The following is a 23,890-nucleotide window of genomic DNA, read 5'->3' on the forward strand; positions in this document are numbered from 1 at the left end:
ACAGTTTCAAATTTAGATCGTCTGTTCAAGCGTCTCAAATACGACGACCAACATCACTTCCGGATAAAATGTAAATAACCAATATACAATGCAGCTGATGAATCCCCATCTTTTGTTTACCTTATCTTCAAACAAATAGAAACAAATGGATTTGTGTTGATACTGGTTTGCATTTAAAAAGATGGAGCGCAACAAACAAATGGTTATGTCACGGAAAATTCGGAAAGATAAGACAGAAGTTAGCTGTGTTATCAAATACTTGATGTTTGGATTCAATGTCCTATTTTGGGTAAGAAATTATACTTCTAAGTCATTCATTCAGTCTTTTGTTTTCATTTCGTAAGATATGAAGTGTTTAACCAATTTTCAAGTCCAATATATAATGATTTGTACATCAACTTACTGTCATGAAATTTTCATGAATAATAATGGACATTCATGATTTCTGGAGTGACTTCCACCAGGAACATATATATTAACGGGACTTGACACTACCTAATTGTGGCCGATTTTATTGTCGGGTCATAGGTAATAAAGATACAATACAGAAACGGACATGTGTTAAAAACGTACTCGCTATAATCCTAATAATTTTTGATAATATCAATAAAATGACATTCTAACTAGTTTTACAGTGATGCCAGTGTATCAAACTTGTATTCTGTCAATTCAAATTTGTTTTTTATTCATTTTATCACAGAACGGTACAGAATGCAAACAGGGTAAAAAAAAAATAGCGCCGATTGCCTTCCCAAATTCAAAAACATTATAAAACACTTCACATCAAATAAATCACACTTATTTTGGTCATTTTATATGACAAAATGTATCTACTTTATGATAAAACTTGTATTTATTTACGATTAGAATTATGTGGTTAATTTATTGAGCAGTTCCGATAGTTTTTCAGTCAGACGCCACCAAAATCCATAAAGCTCGCGAAGTCTCGTTGAGTCCGAGATTTTATCAATTTTATACTGAAAAGCCTATCAGATTCATTTCCTGTTAGATATACTGTTCCCAGCTTCCACTGATTTCTTTCACCCATTTCATGAAATTTCTTCATCATTTTTATTCTTTTAAGTAAAATCTCTAGACAGAAATTAATATTTTTACAGTAAAAGTTATGTCTAGGAGAATTTTTTCCTTTATTGAAATGCTCCATCCGATATATATTTGACATCGTAAAATAAATGATCTCAGACAAGTCAACCAGGTTGTAGGTGATCATGTGATTAAAATTGTACAGTAAACACAGGAAATTTGAAGCTTAGAAAAACAATAGCGCTGTGATTTGAATGGATAGTCGCAGCTGTTGTATGTCCAATAAAACAGCGGTTATATGCAACATCGTTGAATAACGCAGTGTCAAAACAGTCATCAGAGAGCACTGCATTTTGTACTAAACTAGATTGCCAAATATTTCAACATTTTAAGCATTTATACCCTGTATTGATATTCTTAATTTTAACAAACATATCATGCAAATTATATCATTAAACCATAACACAGAACAAAATATTAATATGGGTGATCAGGTACATGTAGTATGGAGAACAGACCCAGATTCCTTGCCCACAGTGATATAATTGATATATTGCCTTCATTGAAAAAAAACCTGCTTCATTTGTATGCTCAAAAATTTAATCAAATTTATGAAATGTTTTTTCACCAACAACTGCAACAAGAGATCATCTTTGATTGAAAAAGAAAAGACTGCATGCATTTGTACATATTATTAGATTAATTTTGAAACAAGCTTTTCTTTTTTCTTAGGACAAATATCTTTACGGTACTTCAAATATTAGGCACATTTATAACAATATTCCACTTCTAGATTTAAAAGAAAAAATTAAAGATAAAATGTTTTAAATCCCAAGTTTTACCTCCAAAAATGTGAATTTTGCACAGTTTAAAAAAAAAATAAGGAGATGTGTTATGAATGCCAAAGGAACAACTTTCCACAAAGATGAAAGGACAAGGATGCAAAAAATTATAGGTCACCGCCGACCTTCAACATTGCTAAAAACTCATACTGTAATATATTGAGCAATAAAAAACCCAGGATGACAAAATGTGAAACAAATTCAAAAGAGAAAACCAATTGCCTGATTTTTACTAAAACAATACATGAAACACAATAATTGCAGACAGAATCCAAAGACAACCAATGCTCACTCTTGGCTTCGAACATGCATATAAATAGGGGGTGATTGGGACAGGCAAATTTCTGATTAGGGTTATGAAATAATTAAGCTTTTTATTTAATGGGGTTTCAGCATTTTTTTTTATACAACTTGTACATGCATTTAGAATGATGAACTACATGTACATGTATGATATTATTCCATTTTATTAGTGTTTGTGGCTTCAATGAAATAATGTTCAGTAAATTGGTTGTATTTTCATACATGTATATATACATGTATATACAAATGTAGATTCTACCACTGCATCAAGTGTGATATGATATTTATCCACTCCAGACAGTTATATTTTCAAATTCAAAACTTGAGGCTTGGAGAGTGTTTTGAATATTTAAAATTTAACTGTTGCCAGTGGAAAGATATTGTTTTGCACAAGATTTGGTGGTGGAATCTGCCTCTTTAATGATTTTTAGACGATATACAGACAATCTTAATCCTTCTTTTTGAATGATCTGCAAAAATATGCGTTCTTTCTATGTGACGTCATCAGACATGGTCTCCTTTTTTCATAATAGGAAATTCAGAGGATAGTAAGAAAATTTGACATCATAATCGAACTTTGACCAATGGAGAACTGAGATCAAACAGGTTATGAAAGGGATAAATCGGGTAAAAATTAGAGAGATATGTTAAGTCTACACACCAAAAGTATCAGTATTCAGAAAAATGATTTATACAATTGTATTTTATTTGTATTTTCAGCTTGTTGGTGCTGTTTGTTTGGCAATAGGATTATGGGCATGGGCAGAGAAAGATATGTTTAACAACATTGGTAAACTTACGAAAATTTCATTTGATCCTGCATTGTTTTTCATCATTACGGGAGCAGTTATTTTTGTTATCTGTTTTGCTGGGTGTATTGGTGCACTTAGAGAAAATACAGGACTTTTGTTATTTGTAAGTATAAATGTATAGCGAATTGTGCTTTTCATAAATTTTATGTATTGTAAATTAAAGCACCTGCAGCTGTAGACATCTTATGGTTTATTCAGTTTACATGTACATGTACCTTCAAGCTGCCTTGTCTTAATTTATGTCTTTTTTTGCTTTTGATATTTAAGTACATATATGACTGTGTGACTGCAGGTATAGTTAATGGACATCATTCAATACTCTAAATTGATACACTGTACATTCATACAATCATTGTATCTTCTCAAATGTCAAACTTGTTAAATGAAAATTTATCATTTGACTAATTTAATATTTGAAATATTGATGCCATATTATTATTTATACCTTATTTCAGCTTTAACTCTCCTTATGTTTAAGTGGATGGTTCTAAATAAGGAAAAAGGGTCTTCTTTTCAAATAAATGCATCACCCAAACTATTGCCAAATGGTTAGGTTTGATAAGACCCTAAAATTGCCCCCGTATTTCTAGCAACAATTTCAAATGTCTTTTTGATGAAAATTTACATACTTGTGTTCTTTTCATGATGCCACAAATGGCACTCATTTTGATTTTCCACAAAAATTCAATGAAAAAGATAAATTTACATTAATTTCTTCAGCAGGAAACATATTGTAAATTTGTTGGCCTATTTGGTATGCAAAAATCAATGCTTTAAAATATAACTTTGACAAAAATAGTTCTATTTATCTTTATCACAATTCTTTTCATCAACTCAAAGGGGCATTAGCTACTAGATTTAAAAAAAAATTGAAATATGAATTTTTTTGTTCAATCATTAATGAAAGTGAAATAGTGAAATAATAATTCGCTTTTAGTAGCCAGTTTGGTTCAATTTTGTCAAAATAAGCTAAGAAATATTGCTGATGAATTTTTCGACCTCATTGAATCCGTATTCATGTGACCTTCAATTTAACCCCTTAGCAAGAGATGGTTTACGCACAAACTAGGCGTGTTCAGCTATTAAAAGGAAAAGAATATCAACATTGAAAGTGAAACAAGGGTAAACAATTTGGTTGACTGATTCGATCCACAAAACTCATTCTTATACAGGTAAAAACGATGATTAACATATCTTTTTAACCTATAATATGAAATCTAACAGACCTAGAAAAAATCTGATTTCACGTGTTTGCTATCTATTTATATCTATATTTATGTTTATATCAGGTTATATGACCGTCTTTGGAGGTCACCTCGATGGTTAATTTGATGGCGTCTAGACTAGAATACACACAAAAAATGCTGATACGTATTATCGAGCCCATGCATAGTAAATTGTTTATTTCAGACTTTTTATAATTTTGATCAAATTGAGAATGGAAATGGGGAATGTGTCAAAGAGACAACAACCCGACCATAGAACAGACAACAGCAGAAGGTCACCAACAGGTCTTCAATGCAGCGAGAAATTCCCGCACCCGGAGGCGTCCTTCAGCTGGCCCCTAAACAAATATATATACTAGTTCAGTGATAATGAACGCCATACTAAACTCCAAATTGTACACAAGAAACTAAAATTAAAAATAATACAAGACTAACAAAGGCTAGAGGCTCCTGACTTGGGACAGGCGCAAAAATGCGGCGGGGTTAAACATGTTTATGAGATCTCAACCCTCCCCCTATACCTCTAGCCAATGTAGAAAAGTAAACGCATAACAATACGCACATTAAAATTCAGTTCAAGAGAAGTCCGAGTCTGATGTCAGAAGATGTAACCAAAGAAAATAAACAAAATGACAATAATACATAAATAACAACAGACTACTAGCATTATATGTTTAAGTATGGTAGAAATCAAATATGAGAATTTGAGTCAAATCGGTGAACATGAATTTGACAGCTAATGTCCCTTTAAAACATTTTTTATCTTGAAACATTGAACTTAATAACAGGGGCAAAAATGGCCCTAAAGAACTTACTCATTTCAGTGAAATTGTAAAACATTGCTTGAAGCGACAATGATCTTGAACATGCCAATTAGTATGGACATCTATAAAGACATGATGGCTTTTTAAAAAATTGTTTCAATGGGTCAATTATTAAATATTTGTTTGAAGAACTTTCAAAATTGACAAAAAATCCCAACTATGTGTAGAATTGTAAGAATGATTAGAGTATTCATTGCATATACACTTTGCCTTTATAATTAGAGTTACCTTGATTTGGACAAGATATATGCCATAAAGAAGATACAGATCAACTATTATAATATTGTATAATTTGATCATTCAACAAATTCTGAAGGCTTTATTTATGTAGCTTTTCTTATGGTAACCATGTCAAAATAGAACTGCAATTTGGTATCAACATTTTTAAAGTTCTGATTCTGATCTTTATTGGCATTTATATGGCAAATAATTTTTCTTTATTCTGGGAAAAAGTTTTCAATAAAAAGGTTTTTACCATCATAAAAAAGACAATTAAACCTACATACAATCAATAGTGTCTTTCACTGAAAGCATTACTACTGCTATATATACTTCTATATAAAAATTGTTGATGTACAAAAATGTAGGCCATTGTAGCTTATGACAGACATGATATTATTGGGAAATTGATCTATTTGATTTGACTTGTTAGTTTAATTCCATTAAAATTTTTTATTACATAAACTGTAGGTAAAATTGAATTGATGGATATCTTGTGAATTAATCATTGAATCACCAATGTGATGAATTAATGATGTACAGGTATTGATTGTGGTTATTTTTTAATAATGTGTTCAAGTAGTATCTAGTGCATCGCAAAGGGTATTCAAATGGAAAAAGTCGGTTTTTTTTTTCTTTTATTTATTCTTGTTATACCCAAGCCCCTCTCTAGGAGTGGGTGCTGTGATTATCACCTTGTTCCTCTGTCCATTCCTTCAACAAATATTTTGTTCCACTTTTCTTAGGAACTACTAAACCTGATGATTTCATTTTTGGCTGTCAGCTTGACAGTGATGAATTGTAACATGGGAGCTCATTTCGGATCTGTCTGACATCTACATCCTGTTTGCGTATACTTTTCATTTTATACGCCCGTTTATGGGACGTATTATGGTATACCTCTGTCCGTCTGTCCGTCCGTCTGTCCGTCGTCAACATGTCGGACATTAACTCAAAAATGCTTTTACCAATTTGCATAAAACAATGGTGAATTGTTTATATCTATTGACATGAGCTCCCTTTCGATTTTTATAAATTTTAGATTTTACGTTTGCGAGTTACAGGGTTTTATTCATAAAAAAGGGGGGATTTTCCAGTTTTCGGACAAAAACTAAAAAATGCTTTCAGCAATTCTCATGAAACTTTGGTGAAGTATTGCACAACAGCAAGAAATCTTTAATTGAATATAAATTCAATTTATATAACCAATTTCAAGATCTTTGACTACATTTATTCAGAAACCTATAATATGTCAAATATTTAATTACAATCCAAATTCAGACCTGAATCAAGCTTGAATATTGTGTCCATTTTTGCCCCAACTGTTCAGGGTTGGACCTCTGCGGGAGTATCTAGTTCAATATGATGAAATAACTACTATTTTTTTATCACACATTTCTCCAGTTACTACTCTAAAGAATGACTTCCTATATGGTCACCAGCTCAACATTGATAAGTTGTAATTTGTGTGCATTTTCAGATCCATCAGACGTCTACTGTCACTTCCAGTTTTCTTTTTACTACTTTGAATCAAGAGTAGGGTATGCTTAGCTTGACAACAAGTGCCTTCTTATAAATAAGAAGATGTGGTATGAGTGCCAGTGAGACAACTATCCATCCAAGTCATAATGTGTAAAAACATGGAGCCTTGGCTGACACTGAACAGCAAGCTATAAAGGGCCTTGTTTATTATTGACTTAAATACATGAATATAGAGAGATTTGGGGTATAACTTAAATGAGACAGCAACCATACAATACAAAAAATACAAAAAGAAATCTAAATGTCAACAAACAGTTTCAAACAATAGACAGGTGCCTGTAACATACAAGTATGTTAAACTGTAAATCAACGAGACTGCTGCCCAAAAGTCTAGAAAAAAAACTGAATAAATTATATTGAGACTACCAAAGATTAACTTTCAATACCAAATTGTTTAAAGGACAGAAACCATTAAGATACTTAGTATAAGCAAGCTACGGACAGGCAAAGTTACATATTGCAGGTTTAACTAGTGGTGTGATTATACTATTGTACCATATGAATTGATTTTCTGCACCATATACACGTACCATTCATTATTCATTAATTTGATATTTACCCTTAATTAAATAAATCATTAACAAATATACATTACTAATATAATCTGTTTTGTGATTAATTGTTGTAAGCATGATTGTATCATATGGTCTTGTTATATGTTATAACCATTATTCAAGGGCATAATCTCTTTTGCTGAACTTTTTTGCTCTTTCAACATGATCGGCTTATTTTTATTTGTTATGTTTGTCTTAAATCCATTATTAAACCTAAGCAACATGCATACACATGATATACGTATATATTGAAACACTTTTTAGATAGAACTGAAGTATGGATATTTAACATTTCAAAATATGCAAGTTAAATTGTTTAAAATCCAACTGAAAGGCATTGCGTCTGTAAGCATGCATGGTGAAAGGGAGAAGATACCAAGGGCACAATTAAAAAATTAGTTGAAATAAAACATAAAAAAACTGCTTGTATAAACAAAAGAAAAACAACAAAAAGATTACAAAACAAGAGTCCACAATGCAATGTCCAACTGCACAACAGAAAATTTAAGATTGAACAACACAAAAAACAGGGGGATGAACTCAGGTACTAAGGTAGGGTGAGCAGTTCCTGATCAATTGGTTAGAGATTAGAGATTTGATATACTAAAATAAGTCTTTAAAGGTAGACAAAAAGAACCTTTTAGTTCCTGCCCCTTTGATTAGAGATAAGAGATTTAATATACTAAAAAAAAGTCTCAAAAGGTAGACAAAAAGAACCATTTAGTTCTTGCTTGATTGGTAAGAGATTTTCTAATCCCTTAAAAGCTTTGGATTCTGAGTCCGATGCAATTTTCTGATTTGGCCGCCCAAAACAGATTAGAGTATTTCTATACTGAGATCTCGCCTGATGTTTAAATTTCAGTTTTTTTTTTTTGTATTTCCTTTCAAACCAGGATAAGAAAAAGCAATCTTCTGTACCAAGAGTTTTACTATTCTGATCTGTTTTTATATTGTTTCTTAGGTTTATCAAAATGTTAAAATGATCCTGGTTATCTGTGTGTGCTGAGAGCATGAAAGTAGCTAGCCATTCAAATCGAAACCATGTGATTTATTCTCTGTTAATATCATTTTCATATGGTGACTTAAATCCATTATATTGATACACTTTCTGATCATATAAAATGATTTTCTGTTCAATTCCATTTATTATTCATTAATTTGATATTTACCCATAATCTCTCTAGCCAGTTTTCAAGATTTATCATTGTATTAAAGTAATTAGGAATAGATTAGGGGTGATTACATCATATCGTTTAGACAAAAAAAAAGCATGTTTATATTTCATATTCATAATAATTCTCGTTGATTGCAGATGTGTTTCACTCTGTCAGTTAAATTTCTTTTGTCATATAAACTGCATAATACAGATATTGAAACATGCACTGTCTAAACCTGTAGGACATGTTTTTAAATGTAATGATTACTGACTTCTTTAAACTAATCAAGTAAAAAGACACGAATTAGAATATATACCCGTAGGTTATATATACATTGTATGACTGTGTGATATTGAAGGTGCTCAAGATGTTGAATGTGCATTTTTTATCGTTATTTCTTCCTCCAGAAAAAAGCAAACCAATCTACAGCTTTAGTGCAAAAACTTAACTATTGTGCTGTTTTTATAACAGTTTCGTAGTTTTTAAAAAAAACTTTATACACCATAATTGACATTTCTCTAAAGGTTTTCAAATGTTTTATCATATTACAAACTCCTTAAGGAACATCTGTAGCCTACAATTTGTAGAATCTCATAAAAAGATAGTGAGTGATTAGAGGCATCATATTTCTAGAGTGTTTCCTATACACTTGTGGTTTATATTTCAAATCAGCCTTAATTGAGTTGTTGAACCTTAAAAAACATCAGTCTGTAATTGGAAAACACTACATGACACTCTCTAGGTTCTGACTACACTTGGAAATCTTAGGAATATATGAATGAATCATCATTGGGTGAAAGGGGAATGAGTAGAAACTGACAATAATCAATGGAATTATACTTTTAAATATTGCTGTTATGAAGAATAAATGTTTTAATTAATTTTTTTTATTAAGAAAGGCTTTTCCTCTTCACACATACGATTTATATCTATAGCTAGTCGATTTATAATAAGTAGAAAGGATAAAGAATGGAAAATCATGAGTATTTGAATAATTTTATTTTAACATCTCTGATTTACAAATGTACATGCAGTTGGCAATATACCTGGTTAACAACTTGAAAAGTCTGAAGTACTGACCTCACACCAACCGTGCAAGACCCTCATGGGTAGTCAAGGTCATTAAAAATAAAACGTCATCGTCACCATAAAGTTTCATTGTATCAATGAGAAAAATAAGAGATCTTTCAAAGGGGAAATGATCGGTTGAATAATGAAATAGTTACCTTTGACAAGGGATCATTGAACTGGAAGAAGTGGAAGACACACTATCCTGCCAATTACCTCTTTATGCTCCTGAAGGAGTTAAATCTCCTTGAGGATTTTCTGATTACTCAAGTTAAGTCAAAGGATATTTGTATTTCTCATAGAATAAGACAGTCCTATGCTTTTGCATTTGTACAACTAGTTAGGGAGCATTTTATAAACAATAAATGATTCATTGAATGAACCATGTTACTGTTACTAATTTTGGGTTTTGCAATTCAAATAAGACAATAGATAGTTCTTTTTAGATGGTCTAATTAATTGCTGATCTTCATCTTGACTCCTTTTGAAACACTTAGGATGCCTTTTGACAGAAAACGAAGTTTTTAGATGGTTAATTAAGATTCTGTTGATCTGATTCATCTTGAGTTGCAAATACCCCATTTTGTATCTGCTTTCCAAATTATATGGTTTTTTTTAAGGTTCCCTTTTTTCATGTAACAGCAGTACTAGTCATACTGTTGGTATATGTAGGTTTTTTATTTTATGTCAGAGATTATGACATATGGTCTAGCTAGGTCACATGTTGTGCCTGTTATGGTTTAATATTTCGAATATTTTTGCATGAATTGTACATAGTTTTGAAAAGTTGCATAATTGAATAATGATATTATTTTTTTTTAGTATTGTTTATTAGTTGGATTAATATTTGCTGGGCAGCTAATTGTTGGTGTGTTAGCCTTTATTTATAAAGATTGGGTAAGTAAAGCGGTGTACCAGGTAAGAAAATTACAAAAACTAAATTTTGAAAATAGATAACACTCAGCACTCCATTCAAGTTTCATGTGTATAATTCTTTATAGATTTATAACCAAATTTTGCAATTATCAATTTAATGCATACACTGTTGTGCATGCAGGAGCTGATCCAGGATTTGATGTTAGGGGAGGGGGGGTTACTCCTGACAATTAGAATTTAGAAGACCTCATTTTTAACACAAAATTGGATGTAATTTTAAGCTTTTTACGTTTTTGGGTTTTTTTTTAACATTGGGCATACCAGATTTGCCCCTATCTGAATCCGTGCCTGGCAAGTTTGCGTAGAAATTTCAAGAAATGACACACAACACCTATATTGAAAAAAGAATATTGTTGAGATTATGGAAATAAATGTACTAAATAATTTAATATATGTTAATATGATAAGATGAAATACAGAATCTTTGTTATACAATGTAGGTGAAAGACCAAATACAGACACAAGTAAAGAATATGATAGTTAATTACAGAGAAGATGTTGATCTCCAAAACTTAATTGACTGGGTTCAAGAAGATTGGGTAATCAATAACAGTATCAAAGTTATCGATATGGGGGTATACATCAATGTGATATCAACCCAAAGACACACAAAATGTCAAGATGCAAATTTATATTACATAAATAAAGAAAAAGAGCAGACATTGTTTGAAAATTAGGAAAATAATTTACCAAGTGTAATTGCATTTACAATTAGTTGCATGTGTGTAAGTTGCAAAGGTGAGACTTAGGCTTTCTGTTTCTGGGGGGGGGGGCGGCATTATCAACAATTGTGTAAAGCTAATGATTAGGTCAGAGTAAGAGGACCCACTAATTGTAAGTCAATGATATTTGGTATGCAGTTGTATAAGGGTTAACACTTCTCATATACATGGAGATTGTTTGGCCCTGCCCTCTCATTCATGGTCTATTGACTTTGAAATTTTTACACATTTTACATGTTAAAGCTTGTTATTAGGTCAGTTTCAAAGGAACCACTAATTGTATGTCAAAGTTATTTGGTATGCAGTTGTATGAGCATTAGTACATCTTATATTCATTGAGTTTTTAAGGACCTTCTTCTTTAGTCGTGATTCATTGACTTTAGAACATTTGCATAAATTACATACAGGCAAGACATATCTCTGTGTCAACAATTTATTTATTGGCTATAACAATTACAGCTTAATAATATATGGATGCAGTTTGCATAAAAAAAATAGTGGAGTATATTGTAAAGAGTCCATTGCAGATCAATTAAAGGATAGGATGATTTTAGAAGGATGTATGTACCAAGGCTTCCAAAACGGTCATATATTCCGGACATTTGTATAATGTCCGGTAAAAGTCCGGCTGGGCAAAGCACGAAACGGTCATCTACTTTTTAGATTTCAAGGCTTTCTTAAGAGACGGTCATTTTAACATAATTCGTGATCTTTTTGACCCAACCTTTTGGGACTATGTACACCTAAAATAAGAAGATCATAGATCTTCCATTGCACAATATATAACACACAGCTGAGAGGGGAATAGAGCAGATTGTTACCCTGAGAAAACATTGTAAAGCCAAGGTTGACACTGTTTTTCAAGGAGAAACAATCTGCTCCTTCACCCTCTCAGCTATGTGTTATTTAATTAGTCCCCTACCGACGAAGTCTAGTCCCCTATCGACGAAGTCGAAGGGGACATTAGGTTTGCACTCTGTCCGTCTGTCAGTCCGGCAAATCAGCTTTCCACACTTTTTTTCTTCGTTCTTGAAGATATTGATTTGATATTTGGTATATAGTTTTGCCATGACAATTTATAGATCAAGTTCGAATTTTGTTCCGGTCTGATGATTTAGTCCAGAGTTATGGACCATAACTCTGGACCATATCTAATGTTGGAGTACTATGTTAAACCATATTTCTGTACAAAGGGAGATCACTCATTTTTTAAAAGACATTTTTTGGTAAATTATTTGAAGAATTTTTTGGCAGGTTGTTTGTTATTTTGTATAAACTAATTTTCTGAATGCTATATATATATATATATATAAAAAATTATGAAGTGAAATCCTTTAATTAGATAATAATCTATTTTTATTTATGTATATATTACATTACATTGTGTAGATAAAAATTGTTGACATTTTATAGATAAGTTACAAATCTATATTAGTTTGTGACAAATAAAAGAAAAAAATATTTGGAACTATTAATTATATTTGATTATAATTTGAAAATAGATATACACTGTATTACATCATATCTAATTTTAGAGAATTATTAATCATATCTAATGTTAAAGTGTTTTCCACACTTTTTTTCATCATGCTTGAAGATATTGATTGATAATTGGTATATAGTTTTATCATGACAAGTTATACAGATCAAGTTCAAAATTTTGTTTCAGTCTGATAATTTTGTGCAGAGTTATGGTCCTTGGACTTGAAAATTCACTCATTTAATCAGTTTTCCACACTGTTTTTAGTCACGCTTGAAGATATTGACTTGATATTTTCTTTTTGTTTACACCATGAGAACAAGTTAGCTTTTTTTTCCAGTAAAATGAATTTTTACCCGGTAGAGGACTATGTATTGCCATGCAATACTCTCAGAATGCTTGTTTATTATACTGAATGCTCTGTCGTTATTGTTTTTTATATTGAAATTTGAAAGTATTTAACTATGGTGTCATGTTCATAACAACATTACAGTCATTAGGAAAACAACAAAAGTGAAGCAAGATATTTTTTTTATGTTGACAGTCTATGAATGAAAAAGGTCTGAGGCTGAAACGTAGAACTTAAGCATTGTTTTTAAAATTATTGATGCAAATTTAATTCATTGTCCTAAAACTTTTTGAAAGGTCTGCATGAGAGGGTGACATTCTAAAAATTGTCTCCCTGAGCCATCGGATAGAGTAATTTGTCAACCTCGTATTAACCAATCAAAAGCTGGTATTTTATGGTGAAATATAATAATGTAGATTATCTGTATACAAAATTAATCATAAAAAGTGGTATTATAAGTTAATATTATGTTTTTATTAATTTCAGTTATTTTGTTGTGGTGTGGATTCCTATAAAGATTGGGAATTAAACATGTATTTTAATTGCTCATCTCCTGGTATAGAAACTTGTGGTGTACCGTCATCATGTTGTATCAAGAAAGATGGGGTAGGTAGAAACAAAACTTGAAGTGGTTGAATAATTGCATTAATCAAACAAATAGTAAAAACGTCAGATCAAACTTTACACTAACTGGTATATTCTTAACTTTTTAGAAAATCTGATACACCAAGTCAAGATCTAGCTATAGTATTGTATTATAATAAGAATAACTTGTGAAGGTATTAAAAAATATATCATTAAGATTTTTACTTACATTTAGAATGTTTAACCCTTTAATCAGTGTTTTTTTTTATCTTTTATCTTGGCATCATTTTACATAATTGCATTTTTCTCATTTACCACTGAAGTTTATTTGACCAAACTTTGAAAATAGTTTCATATGATTGTTGTTATATTTAAGTTCTAGTCATATAAACATTTCTGACACAGTTTAAAAAACAGCTTTTGATGATTAGCTTAAACTCAAAAAGCAAGTACTGCTAAACTACTTGAAATCAGACTTGACTAAAAGGTTTCTGATAAAGGATGCCAACCTAGGACCGTTACTTTTAATTTGCCAGCCAAGAAAACTGTCTGCAGGAAGTAAGTTTTACATGAGAAACAGTGATCTATTGGAAAAAATATCCCTGTAGAACATCATATCAATTCATTCAATGGGAGTATGTTTCTTCATGGGTATCAATTTTCATGGTTTGTGAAAACATCTTTGGTTAATGAGGTTTGAAATTCATTGTTTTATAATAAACACATTCAGACATAATAGCAAATATGTATCTATTTGGCACTTAATTTCTTGGTTGAAAGGATAGATTGATTGTTGGTTGCTTAACGTCCAGTTGGTTGAAAGGATTAAAATCTACAAAAAATAGTACTAGTACCCCCCAAACAACAACATGTTATCAAAACGGATGAACGGTCACACACATGTTTAACCTCATCACTTTGTTTATGTGGTTGTTGTCGGTTGCTGTCAGCCATAACTGTTTGTTGTTAGATTTTATAAGTTTAAATCAAGCTGTTAGTTTTTCTCCTTTGGATTGTTTCTTATTTTGTTATCCTGGGATCTTCTATAGCTTACTATATAGGGTATGGGTTTTGCTAATTAAGTCTGTACAGTGATCTGTAGTTGTTGACATCCATTGGTCTTTAGTCAATAGTTGTCTCTTTGGTAATCATTCTACACTTCCTTATTTATATATTATTGTTCATTGTCTATTTAAAAATAATGCTTCTTGGTTTGTTTTTTTTTAACATTGTATGAGACATGGGACAAATTTTTCTGATAAAATTTGATATTTGTTTCAGACTTCATTTGTCAATACTCAATGTGGTCATGATATGATGCTGAAAAAACATGTAAGTATCTTTTTTATCTATGTTAATTTTTAGAAACAATGTTTCAAGTACACTATCTTACTTCGTTCAGCTTAATAACTTAGAATTTTTTTTTTATTTTGCTTAATGATTGTTCCAATGACCACAATTTCTAAAATCAGTTACCCTACATCCTGTTAAGAGGTTATAGAGAACCTTTGATATGGAGGGTCATTGAACACATTCTTTATTTAAATCAATATTATTTATTTTGTTTCCCGTTCCACAACATCTTAAAGTTAACAATACATGATAATGAATTGTAACATGTCAGTTCTTTAACAAGACAATTCCATTCTCAATTTTATGTAAAGGGGATAAAGTCACAAATAAAACTTCAAAATCCATCTTTTGAAATATACAGTTATTGACTTATTAATCAATCAAAGAATTTGTGCGATTTAAGATCTAACTTTGCAGTTTCCAATAGAGAAGGTGATGAATAAACTGAATAAAAAAGCAAATGAAGTAGATTTACATTATTGTTTAAAATAGCAGGAAGGTTACCTTCATTTTTCTTTCATGAAAGCGATTTACCTAAGTAAATTCCCCAAAAATAGTTATAACATTCTATAGATACATTTGATAGACTTCCCTTATAGCATCCATATAAAAAGGTTGAATTTTGAACCTTATTTACCCGAAAAATAAGTACATTTAGCTTTATATTTTATACTGATTTTTTATACACCTTATCGCTATTTTTGTCCGCCATTACTGGACATCACAAAGGTTACTGTAAAATTTTGACGTCATAATAGAAAACATCTGACCCCACAATGGAAAAGTGATTGTTGTATGACGTCAAAAGTTCAAGAGGCGCAGACTATCGGGTCAAGCGGCGCAGATTTCCAAATAGCGATAAGGTCTATTGTACATACATTCAACTCTGTATTAAGAAAATTGAAGAAAATCTTTCATACTTTGAAATTTTATGTGTATCCAAATTAGGATCATACAAGTAAATTTTATTCCTCTGATAATATATTGGTTTTATATATATTTTTTCAGGATTTTGATAGAACTACATATATATACACTACTGGTTGTATACCAGAAGGACAGAAATGGTTGCAAAGTAATCTCATAGTTGTTGCCTCAGTAGCTGTTGGTATTGCAGTCGTACAGGTAATGGTTTAAAATGTTGCTAAATATCTTTAGATTAGGTGTGATAGCCATAGAAAGGTAAAAAATCTAAGAATAAGTTTGATAGCAATAGAAAAGTTGAACATCTTTAATATAGTGTAATAGTCTTAGAAAGGTCAAACATCTTCAGAAATAGGTGTGGTAGCCATAGAAAGGTCAGACATCTTTAGAATAGTGTGATAGCCTTAGAAAGGTCAAACATCTTTAGAATAGGTGTGACAGCATAGTAAGGTCAGTCAAACATCTTCAGAATAGATGTGATAGCCATAGAAAGGTTAAACATCTTTAGAATAGGTGCAATAGCCATAGAAAACTTTACTTATGTTTTTTTACACTTGCAGTTCAAATTATTTACCCAATGTTGCAGTGGCCTGCACAAAATTTAAGGCTCCTTTGATGTTAAAATGAATTTTGTGGCTACTGTTAGGACAGGCAACAATACATGAATACTTTAAGGACCTGTCATGTCCATATCACATTTTTTATAATAATTTCATTGTTTGTGCAAACTATATGAATTAAGTTTTCTGTTTGACAAAGATCTTCTGATGTAGTTTCTATGATGGATTATTGTCTAATTGTCCATATTTATATGTTATTATTTTAGGAAAATTGTCATTCATGAAATTCTATTAAAACGTTTAGTGTTGATGATCTCTATGACTTTTTTTCAGATTCTTTTACTGTGTTTTGCACACAATTTACGAAGTGACATTAGAGCACAGTTAGCTAAATGGAGATATAACCGAGGAGCTCTTTGATCTCAAGAAAAGTATTTCGCATTAAATAGTGCTTTTGACAGATGATCTTATAGATTCCTTACATGAAGATCTATCGTTTGAGTGGTGAAGACAGGAGCAGATGAACAATTCTGTACAAATCTGTTTCTATTGTACATTTCTATGTGTGTCATTTGTTTGACAACAATGAACTGAAGATGTTGATTATGTCTGTTATTCCTAAGAATAGGTTAAACTACAGGTATATATATTTTTTGGGTTTTTTTTTCAAGTTGAAATTATAAAAAAGAGAGAACAATTGCATTTTGTTTAATTTTAATTTTGAGCAGGATTCAATTCTGTGACCATAACTTTTGTAATGTAATAATAATTGTTTGGCTTGAATTTTGATAGATTAATACTACATTTATATGTATAAATATGAAATCCATTTTAAAATATATACTTGCAGTAAAAGGTGTATGAAACATATAAGATTAAAAGATAAATACAATTCATTGAGATCGTAATGTTATGCTTTAACATGGGTTTTTACACATAAAATGGAAAGCAATTGTTCTTTGGTTGTACCGGTAAGTGTTTTTGCCATGTGATTATGAAATTTTATCTAGGCATGTTTTATAACAGACATTTAAAGGTTTGGTAATTCTTTTGATGTTAAATAGATTTTCCAGTTCTTCAGAATACACCTTATCGCTATTTATTCCTATGAGGATAAGTTCTAGAATTACACAACTTTTCAAACCAGTTGAAGCTATCTGGGGCCTTGTTTAAACAATGTATTGTGCATAAAACTTTATATACAGACATGTTTAAACCATCGTAAACACATCAAACAAAGTATTTTCAATGACTTTAATTTGTCTATTAAAAATTGCTTCTTAAACTATCAAAATTTTAAAATGTCCATTTTCCAAACTTTTTCCTCTCTCAGCTCATTGCTGAGTAACTTTTTTTTTGCTCCACTTGACCTCAACAGGAAGTTGTCTAAGTAACTGTTTTTCCCAGATTGGACTAAATAGCGATAAGATGTAATAAATGTGTGCATGTCTTTTGACAAAAGATATTCATGTAAAGTTCATCAATTCCATTACAGTACATTCTACAGTTACTGGTAAAAAATGAAAGCTCAGTGTAAATTACTGTGATGATCATACTGTCTCATTTTTCTCATTGCTAAAAAAAACATTAGATTATTTTATGAATTTTCAGTAGTTGAATTTTGAGATATTTTCACCTTTTTTGGGCATTATGTTTTGTTATATTAGATTTGTTATGTTGTGAGGACTGTTATGAATATTATATATTTCCTATCAAATGTAGCTAAACCCTTGTAGATTTGAATGAAGGAAATAATGTAAAACTTGCATGTTTATCTAACTCGTTAGGTTACAAACTGTTGATTGATATTTACTCAATCAAAAATACATTTCACAAATCTACCAGCTTTTGAAAATAGATCTTAGTAACAGGTTACATTTCTATCTTTGAAATCCAATTACTTTTTTCATTTTGTCAAAAAATGGGAAGTAAATGCTCCGTGTTGAAGGCCGTACCTTGACCTATAATGGTTTACTTTTATAAATTGTTACTTGGATGGAGAGTTGTCTCATTGGCACTCATACCACATCTTCCTATATCTACTTTCAAATTAAGGTGCTTTCACAAATTCCTTTGTATGTCATGAACGCCATTCTGATGGGGCTTGAGAAATAGCCTAGTTTTACTGGTAATAAAACTTTCAGTATGATACAAAATAAAGATTATGATTTGGGACTGAGAAATACATTGTAGCTTACTAATGAGGATTTGATTTTAATGTTTTATATATGTGGTATATGCCAGCAAAGTGTCATTTCTAATATATATGATTTTGTCTATGTTCATGGAATACATTCCTGAGGTTGTTTTTTTTCAATTTACATTTCACAAATCAGATACCTCGTAGATTTATTTTGACATTTATTGCAAGTCTATTAAACTAGTTACAGATGTTTCCTAAAATGTAAACTGATTGTGTACTATGTCTGTAATACAAAGGATTTTTTGTACAATTTATCACAGACATGCCTTACCATATTAACTTAGAGGTGTATTTAATTTTATTCTTGTTTACTGCATATTGTTGAAAATTATGTACAATTTAAATATGTTTTAGTTTTTATGTTGTCATTATATATTGAAAAAATCACACACTTCGGTTTTAAAATGATGCATAAAAAACTTTCCACATAGATTAAATGAGTCAATACATAACAGATGAAAAAATATTGAAAATTTATATTTTTTATGAAAAAGATATGTTCAGAAGAAATAAAGTTGTAGATTTAAGTACCTTTGAAATTTAAAACAACACGTTATAATTTCATGTGTCCAAAGTGCTATTCTAAATTTACCTTCACCAAGAACACCATATTAAGCCAAGGATGTGTAAGAACTAAAATCGTTGAAGATCTATTTGATCAAAAGGACCTAACAAAATAGCCAAATCCATCTAAGGTCCACTTTGCTTCTTTATGATTTTAATATTTATAAAAGGACAATTTTGTAAAGGTTTGTTATAAGTCTTGTCAGTACCAAAGTACCTACTACTGAGTTGATGATACCCTTGGGGACTGATAGTCCACCAGCAAAGGTATCGACCCAGTGCTGTAAAAATTAAAAACTAACATATGTTTAGAAAGATATTTGACTGGAAAAGTACCATAATCATTGAACTTTTTCACTTATTGTTAACTGGACATATATTTTTCATAATTTTGTGTGAAATTATAGTAAACTATATCAAATTAATAAAGATAAATATATGTGGACAAACATAATGTTCTGTCCATGCTCAAAGCCTTTTAACTAGTACAGCATGAATTATAGTAAATACCAGAATGAAATTAGAAAATTTGTTTGCATTGAGAGGCATCATAGTTCTTATATAGTGACAGATATTACATGCACTGAGTAGAGTTATCACACATTTTTGCAGCATTTTTGCTGCAGTTTTGCTGCAGACATTTTCCTTGATTGATTTACAAGTCATTAGTTTAAATATTGATAAAAAAATTTCAACATATATTATTATAGATAGTGCAATATTTTGCTGTTTTCAGTGAAGCAAGCCTGCCATATAGTATATCATAGTATTTTGCTTTATTTAGGTGTTTTGAGATTCTAATTGCATGCATTTTTCTATCAACGTTTACTGGGATATACTCAATTATATGAAAAAAATACTGAATTGTTTATTTTTCTTTTTTTGTCAGGAATTGAAAATTAGTTCTACACAATCAACACAAAAAAAAAAAATGGGTCAAACTTTGATTACATGAAAGCAAAATCAAACAATAAAAAGTATTTTCTCAATTATTGTCAGGATTACAATATTGTTTGCAAAACAGTGCTATATGCAAGTTATATTTTCTTGAAAACAAAATCTTGTTTGTCTTGCCCTCAAAAAGTCCTAGATGCAAGAGTATGCCTGCTGTTTCAGGCAATGGCATCTAGAATTCTTCAAGTTTATGATTAGGTCACACAGGCGGAGAGATATGTCTGTGTTAACACTTTATTATACAGTAAGGACATATGGAAGAATAAACACAGGAAAAATGAGCATGTCTCTAATAAATGTCAAGTTTTCATCATAGTGAATAATCATGTTAACCTACATATTCATTTTGGTAGACAGGGTACATATCAATGTACAGTGATCTGTAAATTTTGACACTATATCTCAGAGTAAATTTATTTTATAACTTACTTGTAAGATTTGTGTAACAAATTGAAAACTTTACTTTCAATCTTTTAAAATGTCACTTTATACAACTTTGTATAGTTTATTTTGTATGTTAGACATTTTTCTATACATTCAATACTTTTCATTTTAATAGTTGATTTTCAGATATTTGAAAAGATTTGAGGCTTGATAGACCTTAGGAATATTTGCCCTAAAGTCTTATGTTTTATATTTATCAGAACTCAAAGTTACCATTTGGTCAGACCCAAGGGCAAATAACTTTACCCCTTAAGTTATTTTCTCAAAGAAATTTGGTCTACATCATTAGATTTATATCAAGCACAAGAAAAAGCTGTATATATGATGCATTTGTATCTCATGTGAGTTGATTTTTTTCTTTTGCTTTCATTAAAATTTTTATACAGAAAATTCTCAGAGGTTTAGAAATCTTTTTTTAATTATCATTTTAATCTTTACGCTATTTTGAAATTGCATTTGTATTTAAACCACTGTTCCTTTTTATTGCTTTTTTATATGTGAAAATATTGCAATTTATATTTTTAATACATGTACATGTATTTGTCATTCTAGTTTGTAAGTAATATTGCATTGGTTGCCTGAATAAATTAAAGAGTCATGGTGTTTGAATCACATTGCTGCAGACAGCCATAGCTAGGAATGTCCTTAATTTTGGACATCAAAATTATAAAATAAATTTTGGCCAGATGTTGACAATACTATACTCAAATCAACTTATAGGAAAAGAGCAGAAGTTTACCAAAGTAATAATACTACTTTTTTAAAGACATCTCTTTTACCAGTCACATGGTCTTGCATGATTTTAATGCCTTAAACAATCACTGATCATGTGAAAATGAGATTTTAATGCACTGTCTTCATGAAATATTAAGAGGAGATTAAATTGATTATCTACTTGCTAGAATGTTATATGCACCCACAGACTGTTTTTACGTACATAAAGAACAGTTTTACTGAAAAATTTATACTGTGTATTTGATTAGAAATAAGAATATTATATATTAATACTCTCTTTGTCAGTCTGAGATTTTAGTCATAAATATTAATTTTTGATAGTCTGTTATAAATTCATCATTTAGAGAAATTTAGAGCAGTACATGATTGTTGTTCTGTTTTTACTCAGGAGGATTACAATTATATAATGAGCTATAATTTGAGTGGAGGTGGAATGTTTAATCTCCTAATTTAGAATTTATTGATATGCTGTGTACCCAAAAATGTAACAGCATCCTTTTGTTTAGTTTCCCTACTCATGCAGTGTATACAATATTGAGAATACTCATGTATATTTTAAAATTAGATACTGTGGATTCATTTTATTTTGTTGATATCTTCTGTTTGCCTACTATAACAGAGAGAAATGATCTGCATATCCTCTGCAGTTGTAACGGCAAACTATCCAATTTTGCAGAAATATATTGAACTTGTTAAATTTCACATGCATTTGAGTTGGTTTTGCTTTTAAAGAGGATGATCTTGTTTATCCTATGTTCTGAAAAACTGAACAAAATTTATCTTTCACTATTTGAAATATTCGAGGGTTATAAAAATTCAAAAGTTTATGAATTTAGGAATGTCTTGTTGCTAAAGAGATATCTACTATACCCTTTTTGTATGGTTCCTCATTGCTTGTTATCAGATTTAAAGATAGTAACGTGACAGGTGTGACTATTTGAACAGGATTTACATACCCTTCTCTAGCACCTAAGTTCACCGCTGGTTTTGATTGTGTTCAAGTTCCTTCATTTTGTTTTATGTTTAAATGTTATGAATACTTGTTTGTCCTTTTGCCTTCTTTTCTTTTTTTAATGAAGTGATCAGTCCTTCAACTTTGATTTTTCATTTTCTCTTCTTTTTATACCCCCCTAAAATACCTCTTCATTAGTGGGGGCAGCATTATGTTTTCCAAACAGTGCAGCTGTCTGTCTTTTATAAGATTAAAGTTTAATGTAGATCACCATGATGTTGTGGTCATATCAACTTGAAATTTTTTACACATGTTTATTTTGATATAAACATTTAAGATTATATGCTAAATTAGGTTTTCATTCAGATATTATGGAAATATGATAGTGCAAGTGTTCTATGATAAAAATAATAAGAATCCTCTACTAGGCTGCCCCAAATGTATACAGTTGTATCAGGCTAAAACAATTTGAAGGATATTGATGATACAAAGCATATTTGTGGCACTCACCATTAGAAATGTCACCAACAAAGAAGAAATGTCCATTTAGAAGGATTTTTTAATGAATTATATGTTAAATGAATGCAAATTTCAGGAATTATTTTGCATGCTAAGTTCACAATACCTTTTGGTTTGAGAAAATGTTTCTGTGAGCCTTCTTATAGATAGTTATATTTTGTATGTTCATGTTTTTACTTTTCATTCTGACTAAAGCAACCATTCCTATTATTTCCCTGCTCAGTTTATCCATTAAAATTGTTCAACCTTAAAAACAAAGAATTTGCAGTATCTAATGGCTTTTACATACATTTATTTTATTTCTCAATCATTGTTTTTAAATGACTAATAAAATGATATATTGTATAGTTTTATTAAATTACTCTAAAAGATGCAATGCTATGCATGATATACAACTGGTTACCTTGTCCAACTATTCAACTCAAACAAAAAGAAGACACAAGATAAAAATAGGAAAATACAGAGTGTATGAACATGGGTTCCAAAACAAGAAGTTGTTTAACCAACTTTACACACTTCCCATTGCTATTCTGTTTGTATGGTATATAAAACCAGTACAGTACAATTAGCAGACTGACAACTACAGTGCATGATCTACAGTATTTGATACCTACCTTTCTTTGCTATATATTTCATATAAAACACCTTGAAAACATTTTATTTTAAATGCATGTATTGTTGGATTTTAACAAATCAGATGTTAAAAGACACAGAATTGTCTAAAGCATATTTGTTTATATGGTCAAAGTTTTGTTATCAATTTTTTTTGTTTTCTCTTGATATGAACACATATAATAATTTGTTACAATTTAATTTGGTTAAAATATTTAGCAAATTTCTGAACACAAAAAAGTACTATGATTATTTTATCAGAAAATGAAAACGCTCCACAACAAAAATATAACCAATAAACAAATAAGCCTTGTTATATTTCTGCTTATAGTGGTACCAAGTTGATTAAAATCTGACCAGAAATAAACCCACAGTAGTTTTTTTTGGAAAAACATCGCTTTATATGA

The 23,890-nt window shown here is 30.3% G+C and overlaps 1 protein-coding gene across 1 annotated transcript; it reads left to right on the forward strand.

Moving 5' to 3' along the window:
• The first annotated feature begins 62 nt into the window (after positions 1-62).
• On the forward strand, positions 63-23,216 carry LOC127709877 (tetraspanin-5-like). The gene is made up of 8 exons (XM_052215555.1): positions 63-289; positions 2,910-3,104; positions 10,414-10,488; positions 10,968-11,066; positions 13,565-13,684; positions 14,945-14,995; positions 16,025-16,141; positions 16,834-23,216. Exons 1-8 carry the CDS (start codon positions 182-184, stop codon positions 16,918-16,920), a joined length of 852 nt encoding a protein of 283 aa, XP_052071515.1. The 5' UTR covers positions 63-181; the 3' UTR covers positions 16,921-23,216.
• Positions 23,217-23,890: the final 674 nt, after the last annotated feature.

This window comes from Mytilus californianus, unplaced genomic scaffold, assembly GCF_021869535.1.
Source record: "Mytilus californianus isolate M0D057914Y unplaced genomic scaffold, xbMytCali1.0.p SCAF_7, whole genome shotgun sequence".
NCBI lineage: Eukaryota > Metazoa > Mollusca > Bivalvia > Mytilida > Mytilidae > Mytilus > Mytilus californianus.